At 39.9% G+C, this 24165-nt stretch overlaps 1 protein-coding gene across 16 annotated transcripts in view; it reads left to right on the plus strand.

The window, feature by feature from the left end:
- Positions 1 to 24165, plus strand: part of RIMS1 (regulating synaptic membrane exocytosis 1) — an 871728-nt gene that overhangs the window by 383786 nt on the left and 463777 nt on the right. For all 16 annotated transcript variants that reach the window (XM_030199020.1, XM_030199021.1, XM_030199022.1 and 13 more), the window contains 2 exons: positions 2408 to 2520; positions 4887 to 5017. In XM_030199020.1, the coding sequence (XP_030054880.1) occupies positions 2408 to 2520; positions 4887 to 5017 (244 nt within the window). The remainder of the gene's footprint in view (positions 1 to 2407; positions 2521 to 4886; positions 5018 to 24165) is intronic.

The raw sequence follows: 24165 nt of genomic DNA on the forward strand, positions 1-24165 counted from the left end.
TTAGAGCTATTTGACCAAGGTTCAAGTCACTTCCTAGATGAAGGCTCAGACTGTTTCTCTGGAGAAAATTTACCATGCAGCAACCTGGTTCTCCTTCTGTCCTTCATGAAGCATTACAAGGTTGATGTGTAAACTAGAAGCAACAGCACCTTTGGCAAGGTGGTTATGCAGGAAGCTTTGTCTTCTTCCTGCCAGGATGTATTGAGCAGTGTAACATCCTACTGGTTTGGGCTGGTCTGGGTGGACTATGAGGAAGGTAAAATGTAGTCTTACCTGTTCATTTCCTTTCCTTGAATTGCACTAGAATATAGAAACATAGAAACTGAAGGCAGATAAAGACTATCCAGCTTATAATTGAAAAAGAAAAACGCCTATATTGCGACGTTTATCTCACAAAAACGAATAAAGCGGTATAATCAAAAGCTGAATTTGGACGTTTTCAACTGCACTCCGTCGCGGATGCGGACAAAGTTGATGGGGGTGTGTCGAAGGCGTGGTGAAGGCAGAACTGGGGCGTGGTTATCAGGCGATCAGAGATGGGCACCTTTCGCCGATAATGGAAGAAAAATATGCGTTTTTAGCGAGAATTTAGGGCACTTTTCCTGGACCCTGTTTTTCCACGAATAAGGCCCCAAAAAGTGCCCTAAATGACCAGATTACCACCAGAGGGAATCGGGGATGACCTCCCCTGACTCCCCTAGTGGTCACTAACCCCTCCCACCACAAAAAAATGATGTTTCACAACTTTTTATTTTCACCCTCAAATGTCATACCCACCTCCCTGGCAGCAGTATGCAGGTCCCTGGAGCAGTTGTTAGGGGGTGCAGTGGACTTCAGGCAGGTGGACCCAGGCCCATCCCCCCCCCCCTACCTGTTACAATTGTGCTGGTAAGCCTGACATCAGTACCAGGTAAAATAGTGGAAGCTATTATAAAGAATAAAATTATGGAACACATAAATAAACATGGATTATTGGGATATAGTTAGCATGGGGTCAGCTAAGGGCAGTCGTGCCTAACCAATTTGCTTCATTTCTTTGAAGGTGTGAATAAACATGTGGCTAAAGGTAAGCCAGTTGATGTAGTGTATCTAGATTTTCAGAAAGCTTTTGACAAAGTTCCTCTTGAAAGACTCCCGAGAAAATTAAAGAGTCATGGGATAGGAGCCAATGTTCTATTGTAGATTAGGAATTGACCATTTCTCTCAATGGAGGAGAGTGAATAGTGGAGTGTCACAGGAATCTGTATGGGGACCGATGCTGTTTAAGATATTTATAAATGATCTGGAAATCAGAATGACAGGCTGTTAAAACACATGCAGAATGTGAAAAATTGCAGGAAGACCTTAGGAAATTGGAAGACTAGGCATCCAAATGGCAGATGAAATGTAATGTGGACAAATGCAAAGTGATGCACATTAGAAAGAATAATCTGAATCATAGTTACCTGATGCTAGGGTCCACCTTGGGGGTCAGCACTCAATAAAAAGATCTAGGTGTCATAGATAATACACTAAAATCGTTTGCATAGTGTGCGGCGGCAGCGAAAAATGGAAACTGGATGCTAGGAATTATTAGGAAAGGGATAGTAAATAAGACCAGAAATACTATAATGCCTATTTTGAGTATTATGTTCAGTTCTGGTCGCCATGTCTCAAAAAAGATATAGTGGAATTAGAAAAGGTTCAAAGAAGAGCAGTCTGAAGAGAAGGAATGTTGGTGATTCCCGAGCTTAGCCGCTGCTTGACTAGAAAGAACAAAGGAGAGAGCATTTTCAATCTGGGACTACGTTGATGGAAATTCTTTGTCTGGTGATATTGCACTCTGTCCTGATTATCTACAGTATTGTTGCTTTTTAAGCAAAATTTTAATATTAAGAAGATGGTGGGAATTTGTTATTTGAATTAGAGAAAATGATATGTACTATATTACCTCCCCTTTTACAAAGCCGCGCTAGTAGCTACTGGTGTGGTAATGCCGACAGAGCCCATTCAAAGTGAATGAGCTGTGTTGGCATTACTGCACGGATTTGTAAAAGGGGGGAGGGGTAATTAGGAATGTATTTAGTTACTGAAAGTTATTTGAAACCATATTGAAAGGAGTTATGTTTGGTGTGGGCTAAAGAGGAGGATGGTTATTACAGATTGCTTTGGCTGATAATAAGGAGAAGTGATGTATAATGTGAATAAATAAATAAAACTACAAAATTATATTTTTAAACATTATAATTTGATGATAGCAATATGGTAATGTCTCTGTTCATTGGTGCCTATCATCAGCTGGAGATGATAGCCTGTTTTCTGGTCATCTGTCCCAGAGCTGATTAACTTTATTTACATCTTACCGAGTACTCTGAGAAAAAATGATGGGTTATTTAGATTATAATATACAGTTTTCTCTCTGTTTCAGGTTCTAGTTCATTTGAGTCTCAAAAGATGGAACGGCCTTCAATTTCGGTTATCTCTCCAACAAGTCCTGGAACATTAAAAGATGCACCTCAGGTCCTACCAGGACAACTTTCTGTAAGTGTATTTGACACATTTTAAAGCATACAGTATAAACTATAATGTTTGAAGCAAATACTGAGGCAAACTTTCACACACCAAATCTTTTCAAGTAATTCTCATACATAATAATCTAGTGTGCTACCCATTATTCTTTGTAATCCCCAATAATAAGAGCATTGATCTTTTGCCCTCAATGATTAGAAGATGATGAAAGAAGGTTCAAAATTGGAGGAAGGAATATCAACAATCTCTGACATGCTGAAGACACTATAGTTGCTGAAAGTGAAGAAGATCTGGACATCCTTATCAATAAAGTTAAGATACAAAGGATCTCATTTTCAAAGCACATGGATATTTCAAAATGGCAAAAAAAAGTCCATCTGTCAACGATGTCTAAATTGGATTTTGGAATGACAGAATGAGGATGTCCTTTAAGGGCCTTGAAGATCAGAGATAGAGTTTTAAATGTAACCTTGTATTGTACTGGTAGTCAGGTAATGTGTCTGAAAGGACCATTTGCTAAAGCTGGAATTTCTTGGTATGGCATAAATATCTGGGTAGGAGAAAAAAGGAGGAAAAGTGCCTCATGCAAACGTTAGCAGCAAAACAAGTGAGGTGGACTCAGAAGGATATAAAAATGTAGGAGTCTTTATTATAAAAGACATAAAACTGACTCGACACGGCCGTGTTTCGGCACAAAAGGCCTGCCTCAAGGGTCAAACAAATATGTTATATTGTGGTCTAAAAACTTGACTTAAAGAAGATGTCAAGGTCCTGACTGCTAAAACACTGTGTGGTCGCAAGTAAAAAAAAAAAAAAAAAACACATCAATGCGAACAACACCTTGCCGATGAGCTGGTGATGTAATGCCGGCACCCGCATAACCCTGGGCGCCTCCTTAGTGCCGTCTCTGACCTGCCTACATTTTGTTGGACTGTCTATGGGGATATTCAGTGGCACTCTCCATTTAAGTGCTGCTCAATATCTCTACTTAGGTGATGGAAAGCAATTTAAGCGTACAGGAGAGGCTCCTATCCACAAAAATCACTATAAAATTCAGGCCCTATCTATCTATCTATCTATCTATCTATCAGACATTCTGCTCCAGAATGCTCCTTCCTCACCCATTCCTATATAGGAATAGGTGAGGAAGGGGCATTCTGTGGCAGTGCCCATTATGCACATATTCTATATGCATGGGTGCAAATATTGGATACCTATATGTTCAGCCTATGCGTTTGGTGTGCATATATCAAAAATAAGTATAACATGGCGTATCCAGGCCAAATGTGTATGTGGTAAGTATAAGCGCTGATATTGGGCATCTGTGTGGGTGGGTTACACACAGATGTGCCAATATTCGTCACCTATGTGTATAGAGTATGCATATAAGTATGCATTTATTTATGCATATATTTTTAGTGCCACTGAAAATCAACATACGCTGTACATATATGTTAATGGACATCTTTAACTACTGGTGTGCTAATATTCAAAGGTACTTTTACTTGCATGAAAGGTAGACCTACAGAAGATTATTTTCCATTATCCTTTACAGAGTGCAATTCAGTTTGCTCATTTGAGCAGGGACCGTCCTTCTTTGTTTATTTTGTACAGCACTGCGTAACCCTAGTAGCGCTCTAGAAATGTTAAGTAGTAGTAGTAGTTTATCTGATCCTTTTCTTTGAAACAAAGACTATTTATGAGAAAACAGTACATGGCAAGAGTCTGGAGCTCCAGAATATATTGTAAATATCAACAAAGCAAAACTTATTTTTGTACATTTGGGGCTAGATTCAGTAAATGGTGCCCAAATATGGGTGCTAAAAAAAAATCAACGCTCAATTTCTAATCTATAAAGGGCGCTCTGGGGTGAGTGCCCTTTATGGGATAGCATTGGGCACCGAATTCCACACTCAACTTTGTACACAAGGACTTACACCAATTGAAACCTAGTGTAAATCCTTGTGCATAAGTTAGGCACAGATCCCCAGTATTCAGTAATGCTGCAGTCATCTTTGGTGAACACCCCTGACCCACCTATGCCCCTCCCATGGCCATGCCCCCTTATAGAATAGCATTTAGCAAAATGAATGCACCAATTAACGCCAATGATTCTTAGCACCCAATTATTGGCACTAAGCACATTAGCCAATTTAGTTGCGCGCGTATCTCAGAATAGCGCACGATTTTGTGTGAATAAATTTGTGCATCATTTATAGAATTGCCCTTCTAGTGTATGCTTTCTGTGAGTGTTTGAAAACTGCTTTACATTTTCATTTGAATGGTTATATAATACTCCATAATTTGTAAACATATTTGTTGCATATGGTATCAAGAAAGTGTAGCTTAATTTTATTGAAATAATTGTAACTTCTTAGGTGAAACTATGGTATGACAAGGTGGAGCATCGGCTAACAGTAAATGTTCTGCAAGCAAAAGATCTGCCACCAAGAGCAGATGGACGGCCCAGGAATCCTTATGTAAAAATGTACTTTCTTCCAGATAGAAGGTAAAATTTTAAGACCAGTTTTTCAGAATTGCCTAACAGGCCTAAGATTTACATATGTTCTGTACGTACAGTAAGAGACAGTCAAGGGAGTAGTGTAAACAACAAGACATATCCAAAAACCCACAAGGGAGGCAAGTGCTGTCAAACTGAATTTATTCTGAAAATGTCAAAGAAGACTTGACACAGCACAGTGTTTCTGCCAAGATGCCAAAATTTGACAGCACTTGCCTCCCTTATGGTTTTTGGATATGTCTTGTTGGTTACACTGCTCCCTTGATTGTCTTTGTACATTTGTAGTGTTCTTTGTTCTCCCACTTATGTGGTTGATCTTTACTGTATGTACAGTAGCCTTATTCATTTTGATGTATATTCATGTATTCTTGACTTATTCTTCAAAATGTAGGGGGGGGGGGGGGGGGGAGAGATTCAAAGTGATTTAAATAGACAGGAGAGGCCAAACTGAAATGAGGCAGTAGAGGGGCATTACGGGGGGCAAAGTTAGGGCAGAGTTGCGGAGGAGCCAGCAGTTATATGGGTGCCAGCAATATTTAGACAGAACTGCATAAAAAGTAGTCCATTCTTTGCTTGGTTTGCTTTCTGGACACCAGCACTGAATATAGGGTTTCTGATGCCCCTCCTTCCTCCTCAATCTAAGTCTCTCTCTGTCCCCAAAGACAAGAAGATCTTCCATCCCTCCATCCCTCCACCTCCTGTAGACCCTCTGGGCCTACTTTTGATAGCCCTGGTGGTCTAGGGGGTCCTAAGGGCAGGGATGATGCCCGCTTTCACCTACCTGTCATGCTCCTACCTCACAATGGCTGCCCAATCTCTAGTGGCAGTCTCATAGAGATCATGGTGGTCATTTTGAGGTGGGAGCCATGACATACAGGAGCAAGTAGGCACTGGTCCTGCCCTTAGGATCCTCTAGATCACCAGAGCTATAAATGTTGGGCCTGAGGGAGTCTACAGGAGGTGGGGATGGGGGATCTGATCAGAAGGTCTTCTTGTTTTCAGGTAAGGGAGGATAGATTGGGATCAGGGAAGGAGGGGGGCTTAGAGGGAGTGAGAATACCTAATTTCCCTTATGCAGATCGTGGATGACATTTAGATAGGATCTGCATAAGATCCAGTGGCCAGCACATGCTGAAATGTCCCAGATATTCAATGCCAGTGCTCAGACATGGCCTGGCATTGAATATTGGAGCCTAATTATGCATGTGGTGGTCAGTGTTAAAAAAAAAACCACAGAGAATTGCCAGCTCATTATTGACTGGGTAGTTTGAAATGCTCCAGTGGGAAACAGCACTTGAAATATACAGTGCTGAGAAAGAGTTTGTGAACCTTCTAGAATGGTCTATATTTTAGCACAGTTTATACTTAAAATTTGTCTGAATCCTGATCTAAATCTCAGTAAGAGAGAAAGACAACTTCATAAATAACTTGGCTAACTTGGCTAATATATATATATACAGTGGTGGAAATAAGTATTTGATCCCTTGCTGATTTTGTAAGTTTGCCCACTGACAAAGACATGAGCAGCCCATAATTGAAGGGTAGGTTATTGGTAACAGTGAGAGATAGCACATCACAAATTAAATCCGGAAAATCACATTGTGGAAAGTATATGAATTTATTTGCATTCTGCAGAGGGAAATAAGTATTTAATCCCTCTGGCAAACAAGACCTAATACTTGGTGGCAAAACCCTTGTTGGCAAGCACAGCGGTCAGACGTCTTCTGTAGTTGATGATGAGGTTTGCACACATGTCAGGAGGAATTTTGGTCCACTCCTCTTTGCAGATCATCTCTAAATCATTAAGAGTTCTGGGCTGTCGCTTGGCAACTCGCAGCTTCAGCTCCCTCCATAAGTTTTCAATGGGATTAAGGTCTGGTGACTGGCTAGGCCACTCCATGACCCTAATGTGCTTCTTCCTGAGCCACTCCTTTGTTGCCTTGGCTGTATGTTTTGGGTCATTGTCGTGCTGGAAGACCCAGCCACGACCCATTTTTAAGGCCCTGGCGGAGGGAAGGAGGTTGTCACTCAGAATTGTACGGTACATGGCCCCATCCATTCTCCCATTGATGCGGTGAAGTAGTCCTGTGCCCTTAGCAGAGAAACACCTCCAAAACATAACATTTCCACCTCCATGCTTGACAGTGGGGACGGTGTTCTTTGGGTCATAGGCAGCATTTCTCTTCCTCCAAACACGGCGAGTTGAGTTCATGCCAAAGAGCTCAATTTTTGTCTCATCTGACCACAGCACCTTCTCCCAATCACTCTCGGCATCATCCAGGTGTTCACTGGCAAACTTCAGACGGGCCGTCACATGTGCCTTCCGGAGCAGGGGGACCTTGCGGGCACTGCAGGATTGCAATCCGTTATGTCGTAATGTGTTACCAATGGTTTTCGTGGTGACAGTGGTCCCAGCTGCCTTGAGATCATTGACAAGTTCCCCCCTTGTAGTTGTAGGCTGATTTCTAACCTTCCTCATGATCAAGGATACCCCACGAGGTGAGATTTTGCGTGGAGCCCCAGATCTTTGTCGATTGACAGTCATTTTGTACTTCTTCCATTTTCTTACTATGGCACCAACAGTTGTCTCCTTCTCGCCCAGCGTCTTACTGATGGTTTTGTAGCCCATTCCAGCCTTGTGCAGGTGTATGATCTTGTCCCTGACATCCTTAGACAGCTCCTTGCTCTTGGCCATTTTGTAGAGGTTAGAGTCTGACTGATTCACTGAGTCTGTGGACAGGTGTCTTTCATACAGGTGACCATTGCCGACAGCTGTCTGTCATGCAGGTAACGAGTTGATTTGGAGCATCTACCTGGTCTGTAGGGGCCAGATCTCTTACTGGTTGGTGGGGGATCAAATACTTATTTCCCTCTGCAGAATGCAAATAAATTCATATACTTTCCACAATGTGATTTTCCGGATTTAATTTGTGATGTGCTATCTCTCACTGTTACCAATAACCTACCCTTCAATTATGGGCTGCTCATGTCTTTGTCAGTGGGCAAACTTACAAAATCAGCAAGGGATCAAATACTTATTTCCACCACTGTATATATATATATATATATATGTTATTTATTCAATAAAAAGATTCAGTAATAGTTATCCTTGTGCAAAAATGTACACAATCCCTTTATTTAGTAGCTGGTAGCACTTTTTTGAGTGGAAATAACTTCTAGTAAACAACTTCTGTAACTGTTGATCATCTCTCACATTGCCCTTGAAGAAATTTGGGGTAGCATTGCACCAAGTACTTTGTGAGCTGTGCATAGGGCACAAATATGGTGGGGCAAAAGTTTCTCCTGGCCCCCCATCATATCTCATTGGCGATTACAAAACTAGCAAGGCGGGGGTGGCACCAGTAGATGATTACATAGTAACATCGGTAATATCAGGAGACACTTTTCGTGGAGAAGGTAGTTAATGCCTGAAGTAGCTCCTGATGGATGTAGTGGAGACAAAAACAGAGTTAAAAAAATGTGTGCGATGAACACAGACGATCTCTATATGGAAAGAGGATGAAATCAAGTAAAACAAATGATCTCGTGGCTGTTGACATGTTCTGATGGGCAGGAGTGGTACCAGCTAGTCCAAAATTTGGGAAGTAAGACCAGTGTTGTGGTAGACTACTATGGGCTGTGTACCAAAAATGGCAAGACAGATCAGTTTGGGCTGATGTGGGGTTCAACATCAACTCTAGTAGTTGGATAGTTGGAAAGTAAGCTCTATAATCATATAAAAATGCTATGTTACAGAATTTAGACAAACTTAATATTATTTTTTAGAAAGAAAAGCCTCAAATCCCACATTCAACACTTTCTGTTCTGGGTATTCTTCTATCACCAGCATAAAAACTTTCTGTTAATTAACTTGATTTCTTTATAATTTGCATTCACTTCAAATCTTGACTTTCTTGATCAATCAATGAATTAGTGAAACAATTTTACTTATCTTTGAAGTGTTCAAATGATTAGTAGAAAGGTCCATCCAATGATAGCCAACATTTTGCAGTAAACATATCGCTGCCTCAGGGATTTTACTGGACTTCCATACATTCTCTATAACAACATAAACATCAAATATCACCACTAATTCAACTTGTATTCCCTCAAAAACATAGCAAATATCACAGAAGGCTTTTAGGACAATGATAGAAGAATACCGGGGCACATAGAGTGCTTAATGTGGGGTCTGAGGCTTTTCCTTCTTTAAAAAAATATAAAAAATAGTAACATAGTAACATAGTAGATGACGGCAGAAAAAGACCTGCACGGTCCATCCAGTCTGCCCAAGAAGATAAATTCATATGTGCTACTTTTTTATTTGTACTGTCCTCTTCAGGGCACAGACCGTATAAGTCTGGCCAGCCCTATCCCCGCCTCCCAACCACCAACCCCGCCTCCCACCACCAGCTCTGGCACAGACTGTATAAGTCTGCCCAGCACTATCCTCGCCTCCCAACTACCAGTCCCACCTCCCACCATCAGCTCTGGCACAGACCGTATAAGTCTGCCCAGCACTATCCCCGCCACCCAACCACCAGCCCCGGCACAGACCGTATAAGTCTGCCCAGCACTAGCCCCGCCTCCCAACCACCAGCTCTGCCACCCATTTTAGGCTAAGCTCCTGAGGATCCCTTCCTTCTGCACAGGATTCCTTTATGTTTATCCCATGCATGTTTGAATTCCGTTACCGTTTTCATCTCCACTACCTCCCGCGGGAGGGCATTCCAAGCATCCACCACCCTCTCCGTGAAAAAATACTTCCTGACATTCTTCTTGAGTCTGCCCCCTTCAATCTCATTTCATGCCCTCTCGTTCTACCGCCTTCCCATCTCCAGAAAAGGTTTGTTTGCGGATTAATACCTTTCAAATATTTGAACGTCTGTATCATATCACCCCTGTTCTTCTTTTCCTCCAGGGTATACATGTTCAGGTCCGCAAGTCTCTCCTCATACGTCTTGTAACGCAAATCCCATACCATCCTCGTAGCTTTTCTTTACACCGCTTCAATTCAATAAAAAAATAAATAATATAGAGTGTTTCTAAATTCTGTAGCACAGTAATTTTCTGGAGCTCTTATATAATTATAGAACTGGTTGAAATAGCTCCAGTCCTCAATGTTTTGGAATAGTTGAGAAGTAAGGCCAGGCAGACTTCTACAGTCTGTTTTGAAAATGACAAAGACAAGTCAGGATCAAGTATGTATATTTTATATCATATGCTATCAGTATGGGTGTTATGGATCTCAATGAGGGAGGGGAAGACATGTTAAGGTTGAAATTAGAGAGTAAAATGTTGTTAATTAGCAATATGCTTGGATTGTTGGTTTAATCATTATCATAATGAATGTGACTAAGCTGAGGACATAATAAGAAAACCACTCTTCAGACTACTAGCATGGTGGTGTGATATTGTAGCATCATATAGAACTGCCTATATGTGGCAAGCATGGTAACATACAGAACTGCCTATATGTGATAGGCATGGTAACAAATTAGCAGCTGCCCTGGTTGTGATACCAGTGTACTTGCACAAAGTGGTGAGTGTGGTTCTGGCTGCCTTGTTGGCAGACTGAATGGACTATACATGTCTTTATCTGCTGTTATTTACTGTAATTACTTTGTGTTATAAGGCATAATTATAGATTGGTACAGTCCTGTTTTGGTCCATATAGGGCTGTTTCAGCTCTGAGATATTTGAGGGTTTCATTGCGTGAACAGCTCACTTCAGTTCTTGCCACATTTCATTAAGGCTTAGGTCAAGATTTTTACCTACACCAATTGAAAAAAATAAACTATCTTCTCCAACCCTTCTGAAGTAGATTTACCTTTATGTTTTGGGCTTTTGTTTTATGTGTGATCCACTTTTTGCTCAGCTTCAGTCCATGGATTTCTTCTAGACTAATTTGATATAAAGCAGAATTCATAGCTCCATCACTGATAGCAAGCTGTCTGGATCCCAAAGCAACAAAAAAAAAAACAACCCACAACATATATTTATCACTATACTTGACAGTCAAGATGGGATTCTTACTTCAAGATGGGATTCTTACTTTGGAAGACAATGTTCTGATTTCACCAAACAAAACATTCATTATGGTGAACAAGAAGTTTTTTTTTTTTTTAACTGATATGTCCAGAGGTCATTATTCCGAAGTTATCCAGGCAGACAGTAATGTTCTTTACAGAAAGCAGTAGTTTCTTCCTAACTATCCTCTCACAAACACCATTCTCATTTTTTTCCCTGATGGTTGACGCACCACACTGTACCAGCAACAACAAGTGAGGCCTGCAGATCTGTAGAGATTAATCTGGGATTCTTTGTGAGTTCATGGATGATTTCTGATGTGCTTCTGGGGTAATCTTGACAGGAAACTGCTGTAGAGTAGAATCACCATAGTCATCTTTTTTAAATTTGTAGATTGACAGTGGATGGATGATGCCCCAAATGTTTAGAAATGGTCTTCTACCCCATCCAGACAGATGAGCATTGACTACTCTTTTTTATAGGTCCTCTAAAGTTTCTTTTGATTGTGGCATGATGAGAGCTGACTAACTGCTATGGTGAAGACCAGAGTCAAAGGTAAAGGTAGTCCCATGTATGCAAGTACCAAGTTGTGAATGACTTATGGGGGTTGCCACTTGCGTGACGGTCTCTTTGCAGACTATTAGCAGGCTGATTTGCTATTGCCTTCCCCAGTCATCTTTACCCCCTGGCTAAGGCTGAGTACTCATTAAGGGGTAAATTCAATAAATGGTGTTAAAATTTAGATGCCGGGTTGATGTGTGCTAAGTGCAAATTCTATAGTGGCAGTTTCACGCAGAAATGCCGTTAAGAGAATACTAGCATAAATTTACAGTTTTGCACCTAACCTTAGGCATGAGTACTTACGCCAGTTCTGGACTGAGTTGTTGATCAATGAAGGTCACCAGTGATGTTGATTGCTATGGGATTACAAGCCAGTTCTTGTAGGAGTGTGCATACCATTTGCTTTTTGTTACATTTCATTTGTATTGCATGCTATTTACAAGTAATGCTCACAAAAATGAAGTGAAGCAAACTGAAAACAACAATATTGTTGCAGGATTTTATTTTCAGTTCATTTTGAAAGAAACAGGCCTATTTCATAGCATTTTAATTTAATTTCAAAAGAGATGTACATCCTTTGCAATCTTCCACGTAGATCGTATTTAAACAAAGGATTAGGTAAATACATAATTGCTTTGTGGCATTGATGTTTCTGCATCAGGAACAAGATACTGCTTCTGATCAAACTTCTATGCTTGCATAACATGCCTAATACCTTTGTGTTCTACCATCTGAAGCTAAGCAGTAGTATATGTTCTTCAGTCTATAAACTGCCATTTAAGTTCTCAAACTATCTTTAACTTCTTTTTACCTCCAGACACTGACCATTTGTAGCTCTTTTGGAATTGTGGTTGTCCTCCTAATATACAACATGGCTAGCCTAGCAAAATTTAGCTGTTGTTAGCCTTGCTTCCGTGCCTATCATGCTGCACATATATAGAACGGGTAAATGTGAATTGATTTTTTACTGTTTCAAAAAGTACAAAAACTAGGGGACACAATGAAGTTACATGGAAATACTTTTAAAACGAATAGGAGGAAATATTTTTTCACTCAATGAATAGTTAAGCTCTGGAACTCTTTGCCGGAGTATATGGGGTTAGCATATTTGCATTTAAAAAAAAGGTTTGGACAAGTTCCTGGAGGAAAAGTGCATAGTCTGCTATTGAGATAAACATGAGGGAAGCCACTGCTTGCCATGGGATCAATAGCATGGAATCTTGTACTATTTGGGATTCTGCCAAACAATAGATTGGCCACTGTTGGAAACAGGATACTGGGCTAAATGGACCGTTGGTCTGGCCCAGTATGGCTATTCTTATGTTCTTATGATAGGTGTTCTACCCTCCCATCTAATGTTGGCAATCATATGAAGACAGTATAGATAGAACTGATCAGTCTTCTGGATGTAATGTTGCTATCAAGTTTAGAAATTGCCTTATGGAGTAGAATAGTGAGAACTACTTACATGAGTAGTCTAGTGGTTGGAGCAATAAGCAGAAAACTATGGAAAATAGTAACATGATATGTTTCTGCACAGGTCCCATGTCTTCATGAGTAAATACTGGTGAACTGTATCTCCGTCTTTCCTTGCCAATTTTGGGGCACAGACTGTTGAGGTCTACCCGGCACCAGTCCTACTTCCCAACTACTGGAGCTTTCATCAAAGCTCTCTCCAGTCTAAATACTGATATGTTTTTTGCCATTTACTGGACCCAGACCATAGAAATCTGCCTGGCATTAGTCTTACTTTCCAACCTCTGAAGCTACCATCAGAGCTCACTCCAGTTATGAGATCATTTAAGATTTGCTTTAATTGAATTCCATCCTTTCTCTATAAAGTGTTATTCTGTGTTTATCTTATGCATTCTTGAATTCCATCACCATTTCTCTGTTCACAACCTCTCATGGGAGGGCATTCTAGGTCTCCACCACCCTTTCTGTGAAAAAGTATTTCCTGATGACAAACAGCAATACAGAAAAAACAATCCTCACAAACTAACTTGAATGCAAAAAAAAAAAAACAACAACACACAGTAAAGATGACAACAAAACCACTCAGTAAAGGTGCTATAAAGCTTTAATCAAAGCAAGGCACAACTCAGCACGGGGCACAACGGAAACAACTGGGCAGTCTACCTACAAATTCCAAGATGGTAAAAAATTGGAGCAGAACAGACAAAAACAGTCCAAAGTAAGTTTATTAATAATAATCAAACCAATAATGCCTGACACGGGCTGTATTTTGCCTACACATGGCTTGCGTCTCAGGGGCTATAAACAATATATATATATATATATATATATATTACTAACATTAAATGGCACATAAATAAATATGCAAATGTATGTATGCAAATAAAACAACTTATGCAAATTATAAAAACTGATTACTAAAAATATAAAAACTTTAAAAGACCATGACATGCAAAAATATAATATCCACAGCATAAATTTAAAAGTAAATACAATATACATACTAAGGAAATTTCAGAATAACCATATATACCAATCAGTTCTATAAACTGGACTTATCCCAATGTGGTGTATACAAGAAATATCACCACCACAGTCCAACTAAAAAAGGAAAACAGAGCCTAAATCAGCCTTTAAAACATATTCCATTCTGACTTAAGTAGCAAGCTAGAAGATGGCAGTAAAAGATTAAATTGCAGGCAAACCATGCATGTGGAAAGAACACCAGAATCCCACAGGGAAGAACAAAGCAGAAAAAAGGAGTGGGAAACGGATCAAGGCTCTTCCAACAGTGACCAAGGAGCACCCAGTATGAAAAAAAAAGCTTTTATTGGTGATTCTTAATGACAACTTGACACGATACCATGTTTTGGCACCCATGTGCCTGCCTCAGGAGTCTATCGAACTTGTTGTATTGTAAAACTACTGAGTCTGTCTTCAAAAACTGAACCGCTAAAAGAAGTCTTTAAAAAGACCATTTGATAAGTAAGTAATGATCTCAAAAGATTTGCACTACCTCTGGCAACAGTGTCAGTCAGTTGGCGTTACATTTGAAAGTAAAAAGACACTTTCACTGAACAAACCAATTATAAATCACTGTAGGGTCAAATGTCACAATAAAAAACTAATAAAAGTAAGTAAATGCAATTAATGTAAATGAAAACATATATATCAAAATATAAAGGAATGAATTAATAATATTTGTGCTGTGAGTGATACAAAAACAAATTCTCCAATGAGGGCATAGCGAGTAATGCAGCGATCTTGCCAAGGATTGCTCACCCTTGGCAATCTCCTCTTTTTAAAAATTATAATTGTTATTTTGGACAATATTCTTGTATTTTTTTCATTGCATTTATCCACAAAGACTCCTGAGGCAGGCACAACAGCCAAAACATAGTGCCTTGTTGGGTCTTTTGTAGAATAAAGTCATTTGAAGCATCTGTCCTGTTTTGGAAATGAACAAAGTAATAACATATTTAAAGTATATGTGGAGGGTGCAAAGTGTCCTTATGTCCTTTCATTAATATTATAAACTTTCACACAGAGAGCAAAGAGGCTATAGTTCTAAAAAATATATAGTGCACACCATTCAGTGAAAAAGCAGAGAATGCCAGTAGAGTGCCCACGCAAACTGTGTTTGGATTAAAATTGTAAAGCTTATCGGATGAATGAAAGGTAATAGTAAGAGCACTATCACTTATCTGAAAATTATATAACATACCTAATTCCACTGAAGTTGTCAAAAACAATACTATATGCACCATGAATGCTAAAGGTAAAAAATGTTGATTATCCTGGAGGAATGGCCTAGTGGTTAGGGTGGTGGACTTTGGTCCTGAGGAACTGAGTTCAATTCCCATCACAGGCAGCTCCTTGTGACTATGGGCAAGTCACTTAACCCTCCATTGCCTGCTGCATTGAGCCTGCCCTGAGTGGGAAAGCATGGGGTACAAATGTAACAAAAAATTAAAAAAATATGGCCATTTGTCTTGACTATCTGCCAAAACATAATAAGTATTTAAAAAACAGTAAGACTTAGGGTGCTGTTTACTAAGTGTTTTTAGTGTGCCCACACTTAGCGCGTGCGCTAACCATGTAGGCGCCAATGGGGATATTATAGGCACATACATGATTAATGTGCCTATAATGCTGCTTAGTAAACAGGGCCCTAAATGTCTAGTAGTTATGGCTTTTATGCCATACACATCAAAAAGTAGAAATGAATCCTAGTATTTTTAAAAGAAATCCAATTACTATTAAAAACAAACAAACAAAAAAAAACCTAAAAAGAAACAAAGACCCATCTTGCACTTTAATTAAATGATAGTACAAACCCGCTATCTCTCTTGTCAGAGCTGTAAACATCCTATATTTGAATTGACCCTATCCTTCTGATATAGAAAAAATACAAAATAAAATATATACAATGTAAAATATACTCTCTCAGTTGAATTGAATTTCAAAATATCACTGTCATATAGTGAAGATACTATCTTTATGGCAACCAATAAAACTCGACATTTGTCAAGCTTCAATGAAGCACTCCAATCCAAGACAAAAATGAAAATGGGCTGTGTCATCTTTATATGTGACATCAACAGTCATTTCAATGTTAAATGTCAGCCATTTCCTTCTAAGCTTAAAGCAGTAAGCACATTTTATAATAGATACCATCTAAAAAAATCTTAAGGAATTATACATCTAAGATCCTTGGACTCTTTTAAAAAGGGGGGGGGGGTGTTCTCCCATATTATATGAAACAGAGGATGCTTAAGCCTCATTGCCTAACGGTCATGGCTTCTGTATACCTCCAGTCATATTAGCAAGTTTTTCTAAATCCTGATATATTTAAAGAAAAGCTTGATACTGTTAAAACTAATAAAACTTAACAAAAGCAAAGATTCATCTTCCGTTACGACTAAACGTTAATGCAAATTTACTGTCTCTCGCCATTGCTGTGAGTGTCCTATATTAAATCCAACTTTAACCTGTTATAATAGAAAAGAAAGAGTACTCTCCCACCTAAACCAAACTGCAAAACATCACTGCCATTCATGTGGCAACCAATATAACTTACCGCTCAACAAGCCTCAAAAGGACACTTCATTTCAAAGTGGAATTGAAAACAGCCTCTAATGCATCATCTTTATATGTGACATCAACAGCGTGGGGAATTTCCAAAGGTAGGAAAACAAGTGAAACATCATTTCAGTGTGAAATGCTCAATACAATCCTTTTTCCATCTAGAAATGAAACAGCAAGTGCGCTATATTATAGATACTATCCCAAAGAAACCTGAGAAAATATAATACCCTCATGTTCTTCTTCTTTTTTTCTTTTTAAAGGGGGGGGGGGGGTGTGATTCTTCCATAATTTCTAAAACAGAGGATGACCAAACTGCCTGTTTTATGGTCCGTAGTTTTCTTCAGATTGGCAAAAGTAGAAAGGACAAGAAGATAACACTACTTCTATATGAATATAATTTTTTAAAAAAACTATTAATTACAGTACATAATGTACTATTATTGCTACCCTGAAAAGATTCTGAATGGAAATTGTGAAAGACAGCAGAGAATAAATAAGCATCCCTTACATAAGTACATAAGTATTGCCATACTGGGAAAGATTAAAGGTCCATCAAGCCCAGCATCCTGTTTCCAACAGTGACCAATCCAGGTCACAGATACCCATCAAGATCCCAAAAATGTTCAAAACATTTTATACTGCTTATCCCAGAAATAGTGGATTTTCCCCAAGTCCATTTAATAACGGTCTATGGACTTTTCCTTTAGGAAGCCGTTCAAACCTTTTTTAAACTCCGCTAAGCTAACCGCCTTTACCACATTCTCTGGCTACGAATTCCAGAGTTTAATTACACGTTGTGTGAAGAAACATTTTCTCCAATTCGTTTTAAATTTACTACATTGTAGCTTCATCGCATGCCCCCTAGTCCTAGTATTTTTGGAAAGCGTAAACAGACGCTTCACATCTACCCATTCAACTCCACTCATTATTTTATAGACCTCTATCATTTCACCCCTCAGCCGCCTTTTCTCCAAGCTAGCCGCTTTAGCCTTTCCTCAGAGGGAAGTCGTCCCATCCCCTTTATCATTTTCATCACCCATCTCTGCATCTTTTCTAATTCCACTATATCTTTTTTGAGATGCGGCGACCAGAATTGAAAACAATATTCAAGGTGCAGTCACACCATGGAGCGATACAAAGGCATTATAACATCCTCATTTTTGTTTTCCATTCCTTTCCTAATAATATCTAACATTCTATTTGCTTTCTTAGCTGCAGCAGCACACTGAGCAGAAGGTTTCAGCGTATCATCAACGACGACACCTAGATCCCTTTCTTGGTTTGTGACTCCTAACGTGGAACCTTGCATGACATAGCTATAATTCGGGTTCTTCTTTCCCACATGCATCACTTTGCACTTGCTCACATTAAATGTCATCTGCCATTTAGACTCCCAGTCTTGTAAGGTCCTCTTGTAATTTTTCACAATCCTCCCGCGATTTAACAACTTTGAATAACTTTGTGTCATCAGCAAATTTAATTACTTCACTAGTTACTCCCATCTCTAGGTCATTTATAAATATGTTAAAAAGCAGCGGTCCCAGCACAGACCCCTGGGGAACCCCACTAACTACCCTTCTCCATTGAGAATACTGACCATTTAACCCTACTCTCTGTTTTCTATCTTTTAACCAGTTTTTAATCCACAATAGAACACTACTTCCTATCCCATGACTCTCCAATTTCCTCTGGAATCTTTCATAAACTACTTTGTCAGACGCCTTCTAAAAATCCAGATACACAATATCAACCGGCTCCCCTTCATCCACATGTTTATTCACCCCTTCAAAGAAATGTAGATTGGTGAGGCAAGATTTCCCTTCACTAAATCCATGTTGACTTTGCCTCATTAATCCATGCTTTTGAATATGCTCTGTAATTTTGTTCTTAATAATAGTCTCTACCATTTTTCCCGGCACCGACGTCAGACTCACCGGTCTATAATTTCCCGGATCTCCTCTGGAACCTTTTTAAAAAAATCGATGTTACATTGGCCACCCTCCAGTCTTGCGGTACCACACTCGATTTTAAGGATAAATTACATATTTCTAACAATAGCTCTGCAAGCTCATTTTTCAGTTCTATCAGTACTCTTGGATGAATACCATCCGGTCCAGGAGATTTGCTCCTCGGTCATCTAGCGGTCCAACCGATTCTTTTGCCAGCTTCCTGCTTTTAATATACCTAAAAAAATTTTTACTGTGTGTTTTTGCCTCCAACACATCTTTTTTTCAAAGTCTATCTTAGCCTTCCTTATTAGCGCTTTGCATTTGACTTGACATTCCTTATGCTGTTTCTTATTATTTTCAGTCGGTTCCTTCTTCCATTTTCTGAAGGATTTTCTTTTAGCTCTAATAGCTTCCTTCACCTCACTTTTTAACCATGCCGGCTGTCGTTTGGTCTTCCGTCCTCCTTTTTTTAATACACGGAATATATTTGGCCTGGGCTTCCAGGATGGTGTTTTTGAACAGCATCCACGCCTGATGTAAATTTTTGACTCTCGCAGTCGCTCCTCTAAGTTTTCTTTTTACCGTTCTTCTCATTTTATCATAGTCTCCTTTTTTAAAGTTAAACGCTAACGTATTTGATTTCCTATGTTTACTTACTTCAAAGCTAATATCAAATCCGTTTATATTATGATCACTGTTATCAAGCGGCCCCAGCAGCATTACCTCCCGCACCAGATCATGCACTCCACTAAGGACTAGATCTAGAATTTTTCCTTCTCTCGTCTGCTCCTGTACCAGCTGCTCCGTAAAGCTGTCCTTTATTTCATCTAGGAATTTTACCTCCCTAGCGTGGCCCGATGTTACATTTACCCAGTCAATATCGGGGTAATTGAAATCACCCATTATTATTGTGTTGCCCAGTTTGTTTGCGTCCCTAATTTCCTTTAACATTTCTGCATCTGTCTGTTCATCCTGGCCAGGCGGACGGTAGTACACTCCTATCATTATTCTTTTCCCCTTTACACATGGAATTTCAATCCACAGTGATTCCAAGACATGTTTTGTTTCTTGCAGAATTTTCAGTCTATTTGATTCAAGGCTCTTGTTAATATACAATGCTACCCCTCCACCAATTCCATCCACCCTATCACTACGATATAATTTGTACCCCGGTATGACAGTGTCCCACTGCTTATCCTCCTTCCACCAGGTCTCAGAGATGCCTATTATATCAAATTTTTCATTTAGTGCAATATATTCTAACTCTCCCATCTTTTTTTCTTAGGCTCCTGGCATTCGCATATAGAAGTTTCAGACTATGTTTGTTTTTCCTATTTACATCATGCTCAGTACTTGACAGTATTAATTTGCAATCTTTTGTCTGATTTTTATTTTATTTAAGGACACCTGATCTACTACAGTCTCTTTTGCAACCTCACTATCAGGATACCCTATCTTTCCTGTTTTGGTGATATCTTTGAAAGATACCTTATCCCAAACCATGAGCTTTTGAGCTACTGTCGGTCTTCCCCCCATTTCTAGTTTAAAAGCTGCTCTATCTCCTTTTTAAATGCTGATGCCAGCAGCCTGGTCCCACCCTGGTTAAGGTGAAGCCCATCCTTTTGGAACAGGCTCCCCCTTCCCCAGAATGTTGCCCAGTTCCTAACAAATCTAAAACCCTCCTCCCTGCACCATCGTCTCATCCATGCATTGAGACTCCGGAGCTCTGCCTGCCTCTTGGGCCCTGTGCGTGGAACAGGTAGCATTTCAGAAAATGCTACCCTAGAGGATCTGGATTTGAGCTTTCTACCTAAGAGCCTAAATTTGGGTTCCAGAACCACTTATTTGGCTTCCAGAACCTTCCTTCTATATTAATCAATGTGACATCAAGGAAATATCAAATCAAAAATAATTAGAATAAACCATACTGCACAAAAATCGGAAAGTGTTAGTTTGCAGGTGGAAATGCTTTAAACACTGTTTACAGATATATACTTTAGACACATTTATGGAGCACCTCATATGACAAGTTAAAACATTTACATATTGAATACAAATAAATGAACATCAATTAACAAGAAGCAATATGTTCTCAATAGCAACTGAAAACATATGTTGACATTCTTTGGTTGCAGAGTTTATTAATAGATGATATTAACATAATTAAAATGTTTCAATATCAATTTAAGAATGTAAAAACATATGTCAACATTTTTATTGTACTAAACACAACCTAAAACATGAGCCGTCTAAATAAGCTAAATAATAATAATATGTGGATATAAATTATAAATTACTTGGTTCTCCAACTATATTGTTTTATCCGTCATTGCTACCTTGCATTAGATGGTTCCCATGAACAAGGTTTGAAATTAAAAATCAAGTAAAGCCCTTCCTGGTTAGCTGTTGCATTTTCAAAATTGGTCAATAACCCTGATGCTGTATTTTATACATTAATGCCTCATAGCACTAAAAAGTTTTATTTAATAAAAAGGTCTAAGTTCTAATTCCAGCTTTAACCTTTTTGGGGTAACAGTTTAAAATTCAAAGAAATTGCAAATCAAACTGCAAACTGAAGTGCTTGTTCTGTTATAATCCTCTCTAAAAAACACTTCTGCTGGTGTGTTAACTGGAGATTGTAAAGGGCTCGTAGGTGGTGATGTAAAGAGCTCACCAGAATCATTCCATATCTGTTTCTTTGCTCTAATGTCTTCTGGAGCTCCTCAATCATATACTGCTTCCTGTTTTCCGGTGGATCCGGCTCTCGGTCACTCTATGGATCAGTGTTCACCATTCCTTCCAAACTCTCATAGCTTCTTTCAGTTCTGCTATGTTCATTCCAGTATCTTCCTTGATAGTATCTATCAAGCGCATTCTTGGGTAGCCTCTTTTTCTTTTGCCACTAACCATTCCAAGCATGATGTCTTTTTTGAGGGACTTTCTTCTCATGATATGACCAAAATAGGAGAGCTTTTTTTTTTGTTACCTTGGTCTCCAGCAAGAGTTTTGGTTTGATACATTCCAGAACTGCTTGGTTTGTTATTTTGGCTGTCCACGGGATGCATAACAGTTGTCTCCAACATTCTGACCATCACACTTCTTCCAAGTGCCAGCCATCTCTTGATCTCAGGGGTGCACTCACCATTGTGAATGATTTTGGAGCCAAGAAAGATTAAATGTTTGACAACTTCAATCCATATTATGTTGTTGTGTATATGAGACAGGTCTAAAGGACCTAGCTTTCCTAGTAAACACTTTGGGTTTGGACCAGGGATAGATGGAACTGTATTCCATGTGTTTTTAGATTTCTTTAATCTCCCTGTTAGTGGAGAAAAATTAGTTGGATGCTGTGTAGTCCTGGTAGTAGCTTTAATTGCAGCCAGTTCCCATCTAAGTTTGATAAGCTTGCTGTGTATATCAGATAGTTGAAGACATATGAGGCAAGCTCTGAGCCGCCACATGGTTTGCCTTTGGAAAAGTCAGCAGTAGGACAGAAATATAGCAGATTATAGGAGCAGCTCATAGAGAGGACATTTGATTTTGCTCTCTTATAGGTGTATAGGATAGATGATGGCAACGAAGCCAGGGTAAAAATCCTTTTACTCACCCTGAAATTAATTTAGACCTAGGGCATGTCATTTAATCTGTCATTGTCTCTGATGCAAGTATCCTATAGGTCTTCTGGTAGTAGGAAAATACCTACTATACTTCACTGCAATTCTCCTTGAGCTTGGGTTTGGAAAGACAAAATGTTAAAATCAAAGTTCAAATCCAAATGCCAGGCTGATTGTGCATGTAGTACCTCAAGCTTCGGAGTGGATGTTTGACTTTGACTTTGAAGACTCTGGCTGGCTTTAATGTCATCATCAGAAGTCTGCACAGAGTTAGATAAGAAACTGTCCAGGTAGCAGAATATGACAACAGAAATTAACATGGAGATGTATTTTCAAAGCACTTAGACTTACAAAGTCCTGTGGAGGGGAATAATCAAACGGCGCCAGCGAAATACATGGCCGGCGATATATTTTGGCAGTGCCGCAAACAGCTGGCCAGACCCGTATTTTCGAAAAAGATGGCCAGCCATCTTTTGTTTCAATAATACGGTTCCGGCCAGCCAAATGCCTTGGATTTGGCCGGGGTTTGAGTTGGCCGGCATCGTTTTTTTAGCGATAATGGAAAGTTATGTCGGCCATCTCAAACCCCGGCCAAATTCAAGGCATTTGGCCGTGGGAGGAGCCAGCATTTTTATTGCACTGGCCCCCCCTGACATGCCAGGACACCAACCGGGCTCCCTAGGGATCACTGTGGTGGACTTCAGAAAAGCTCCCACGTGCATAGCTCCCTTACTTTGGGAGCTGAGCCCCCCAACCCCCCCCCCCCCAAAACCCACTACCCACAAATGTACTGCACCCACTAAAACAGCTCCAGGGACCTGCATACAGCCTCTAGGACTTATTGCTGCTGTATAACTTTGGCATACCAGTTGACACCTGAAGACTAATCTCTTTGAAAAAGTCCTTTATTTGAATAAGCACGCTTACTCACAGTTAACTGCAGATCAGAGGTTGTGCCCCACTGGCAAAAGAGTCCCCTGGTACTAAGATGAGCAGTAGGTCAGAGCTGGCACAATGGTGTACAATGCCCTCTTTCAGCACCATTCAAGGTAAGAACTACGTTCTCTAACGTGAGTAACACAGGAAAGGGAACTAAAACTGGCTTACAAAAATGGCCACTACCGCATGGACTACAACAGGAAACAAAACAGGGCACACTCTGACCCAGTAAGCAGGGGGAAAGCACCAGGGGAGTAGAGCCTACCAACTACCAATACCTACACCCACCACAATGCATTGCTGATGTGACTGTGCAGTGCAAATAACAGAAAAGGTGTCACACTCACCCCAGAGCCACATCACAAGCAGGAAAAGGCTGTCGGAGGACAGAACACATTCTGCTGTCATGGAGGTGGGTACGGCATTTGAGGCTGGCATACAGGCTGGAAAAAAAAGTGTATAAAGTGGGGATTTTTGGTGGGAGGGGGTTAGTGACCACTGGGGGAGTACGGGGAGGTCATCTCCGCTTCCTTCCGGTGGTCATGTGGTCAATTTGGGCACCTTTTTGAGGCTTGGTCGTGAAAATAAAAGGACCAAGTAAACCCAGTGAAATACTGCTTAACGCCATTTTTTTTCCATTATCGACGAAAGCCGGCTATCTGGTAGCCATGCCCATACCCGCCCATGTCCAGCCTTCGCTTCGCCGCCGACACACCCCTTTGAACTTTTGCCAGTGAGGCGACGGGAAAGCGACGATGCTGTCAAAAAAGCAGCTTTTGATTATACCGATTTCGCCGCTTTTCCGGGATCGCTGGCCATCTCCCAATTTGTGTCGGGAAATGGCCGGCAATCACTTTCGATTATGAGCTGGATAGTAACCTATGGAACTTTGTAAGTCTAAGGGCTCTGTTATCTAAAGTATGCTAGCATTTTTAGCATGTGCTAAAAATTAGCGTGCTAACGTTAGAGACACCAATAT

The sequence above is a fragment of the Microcaecilia unicolor genome, chromosome 3, assembly GCF_901765095.1.
Source record: "Microcaecilia unicolor chromosome 3, aMicUni1.1, whole genome shotgun sequence".
NCBI lineage: Eukaryota > Metazoa > Chordata > Amphibia > Gymnophiona > Siphonopidae > Microcaecilia > Microcaecilia unicolor.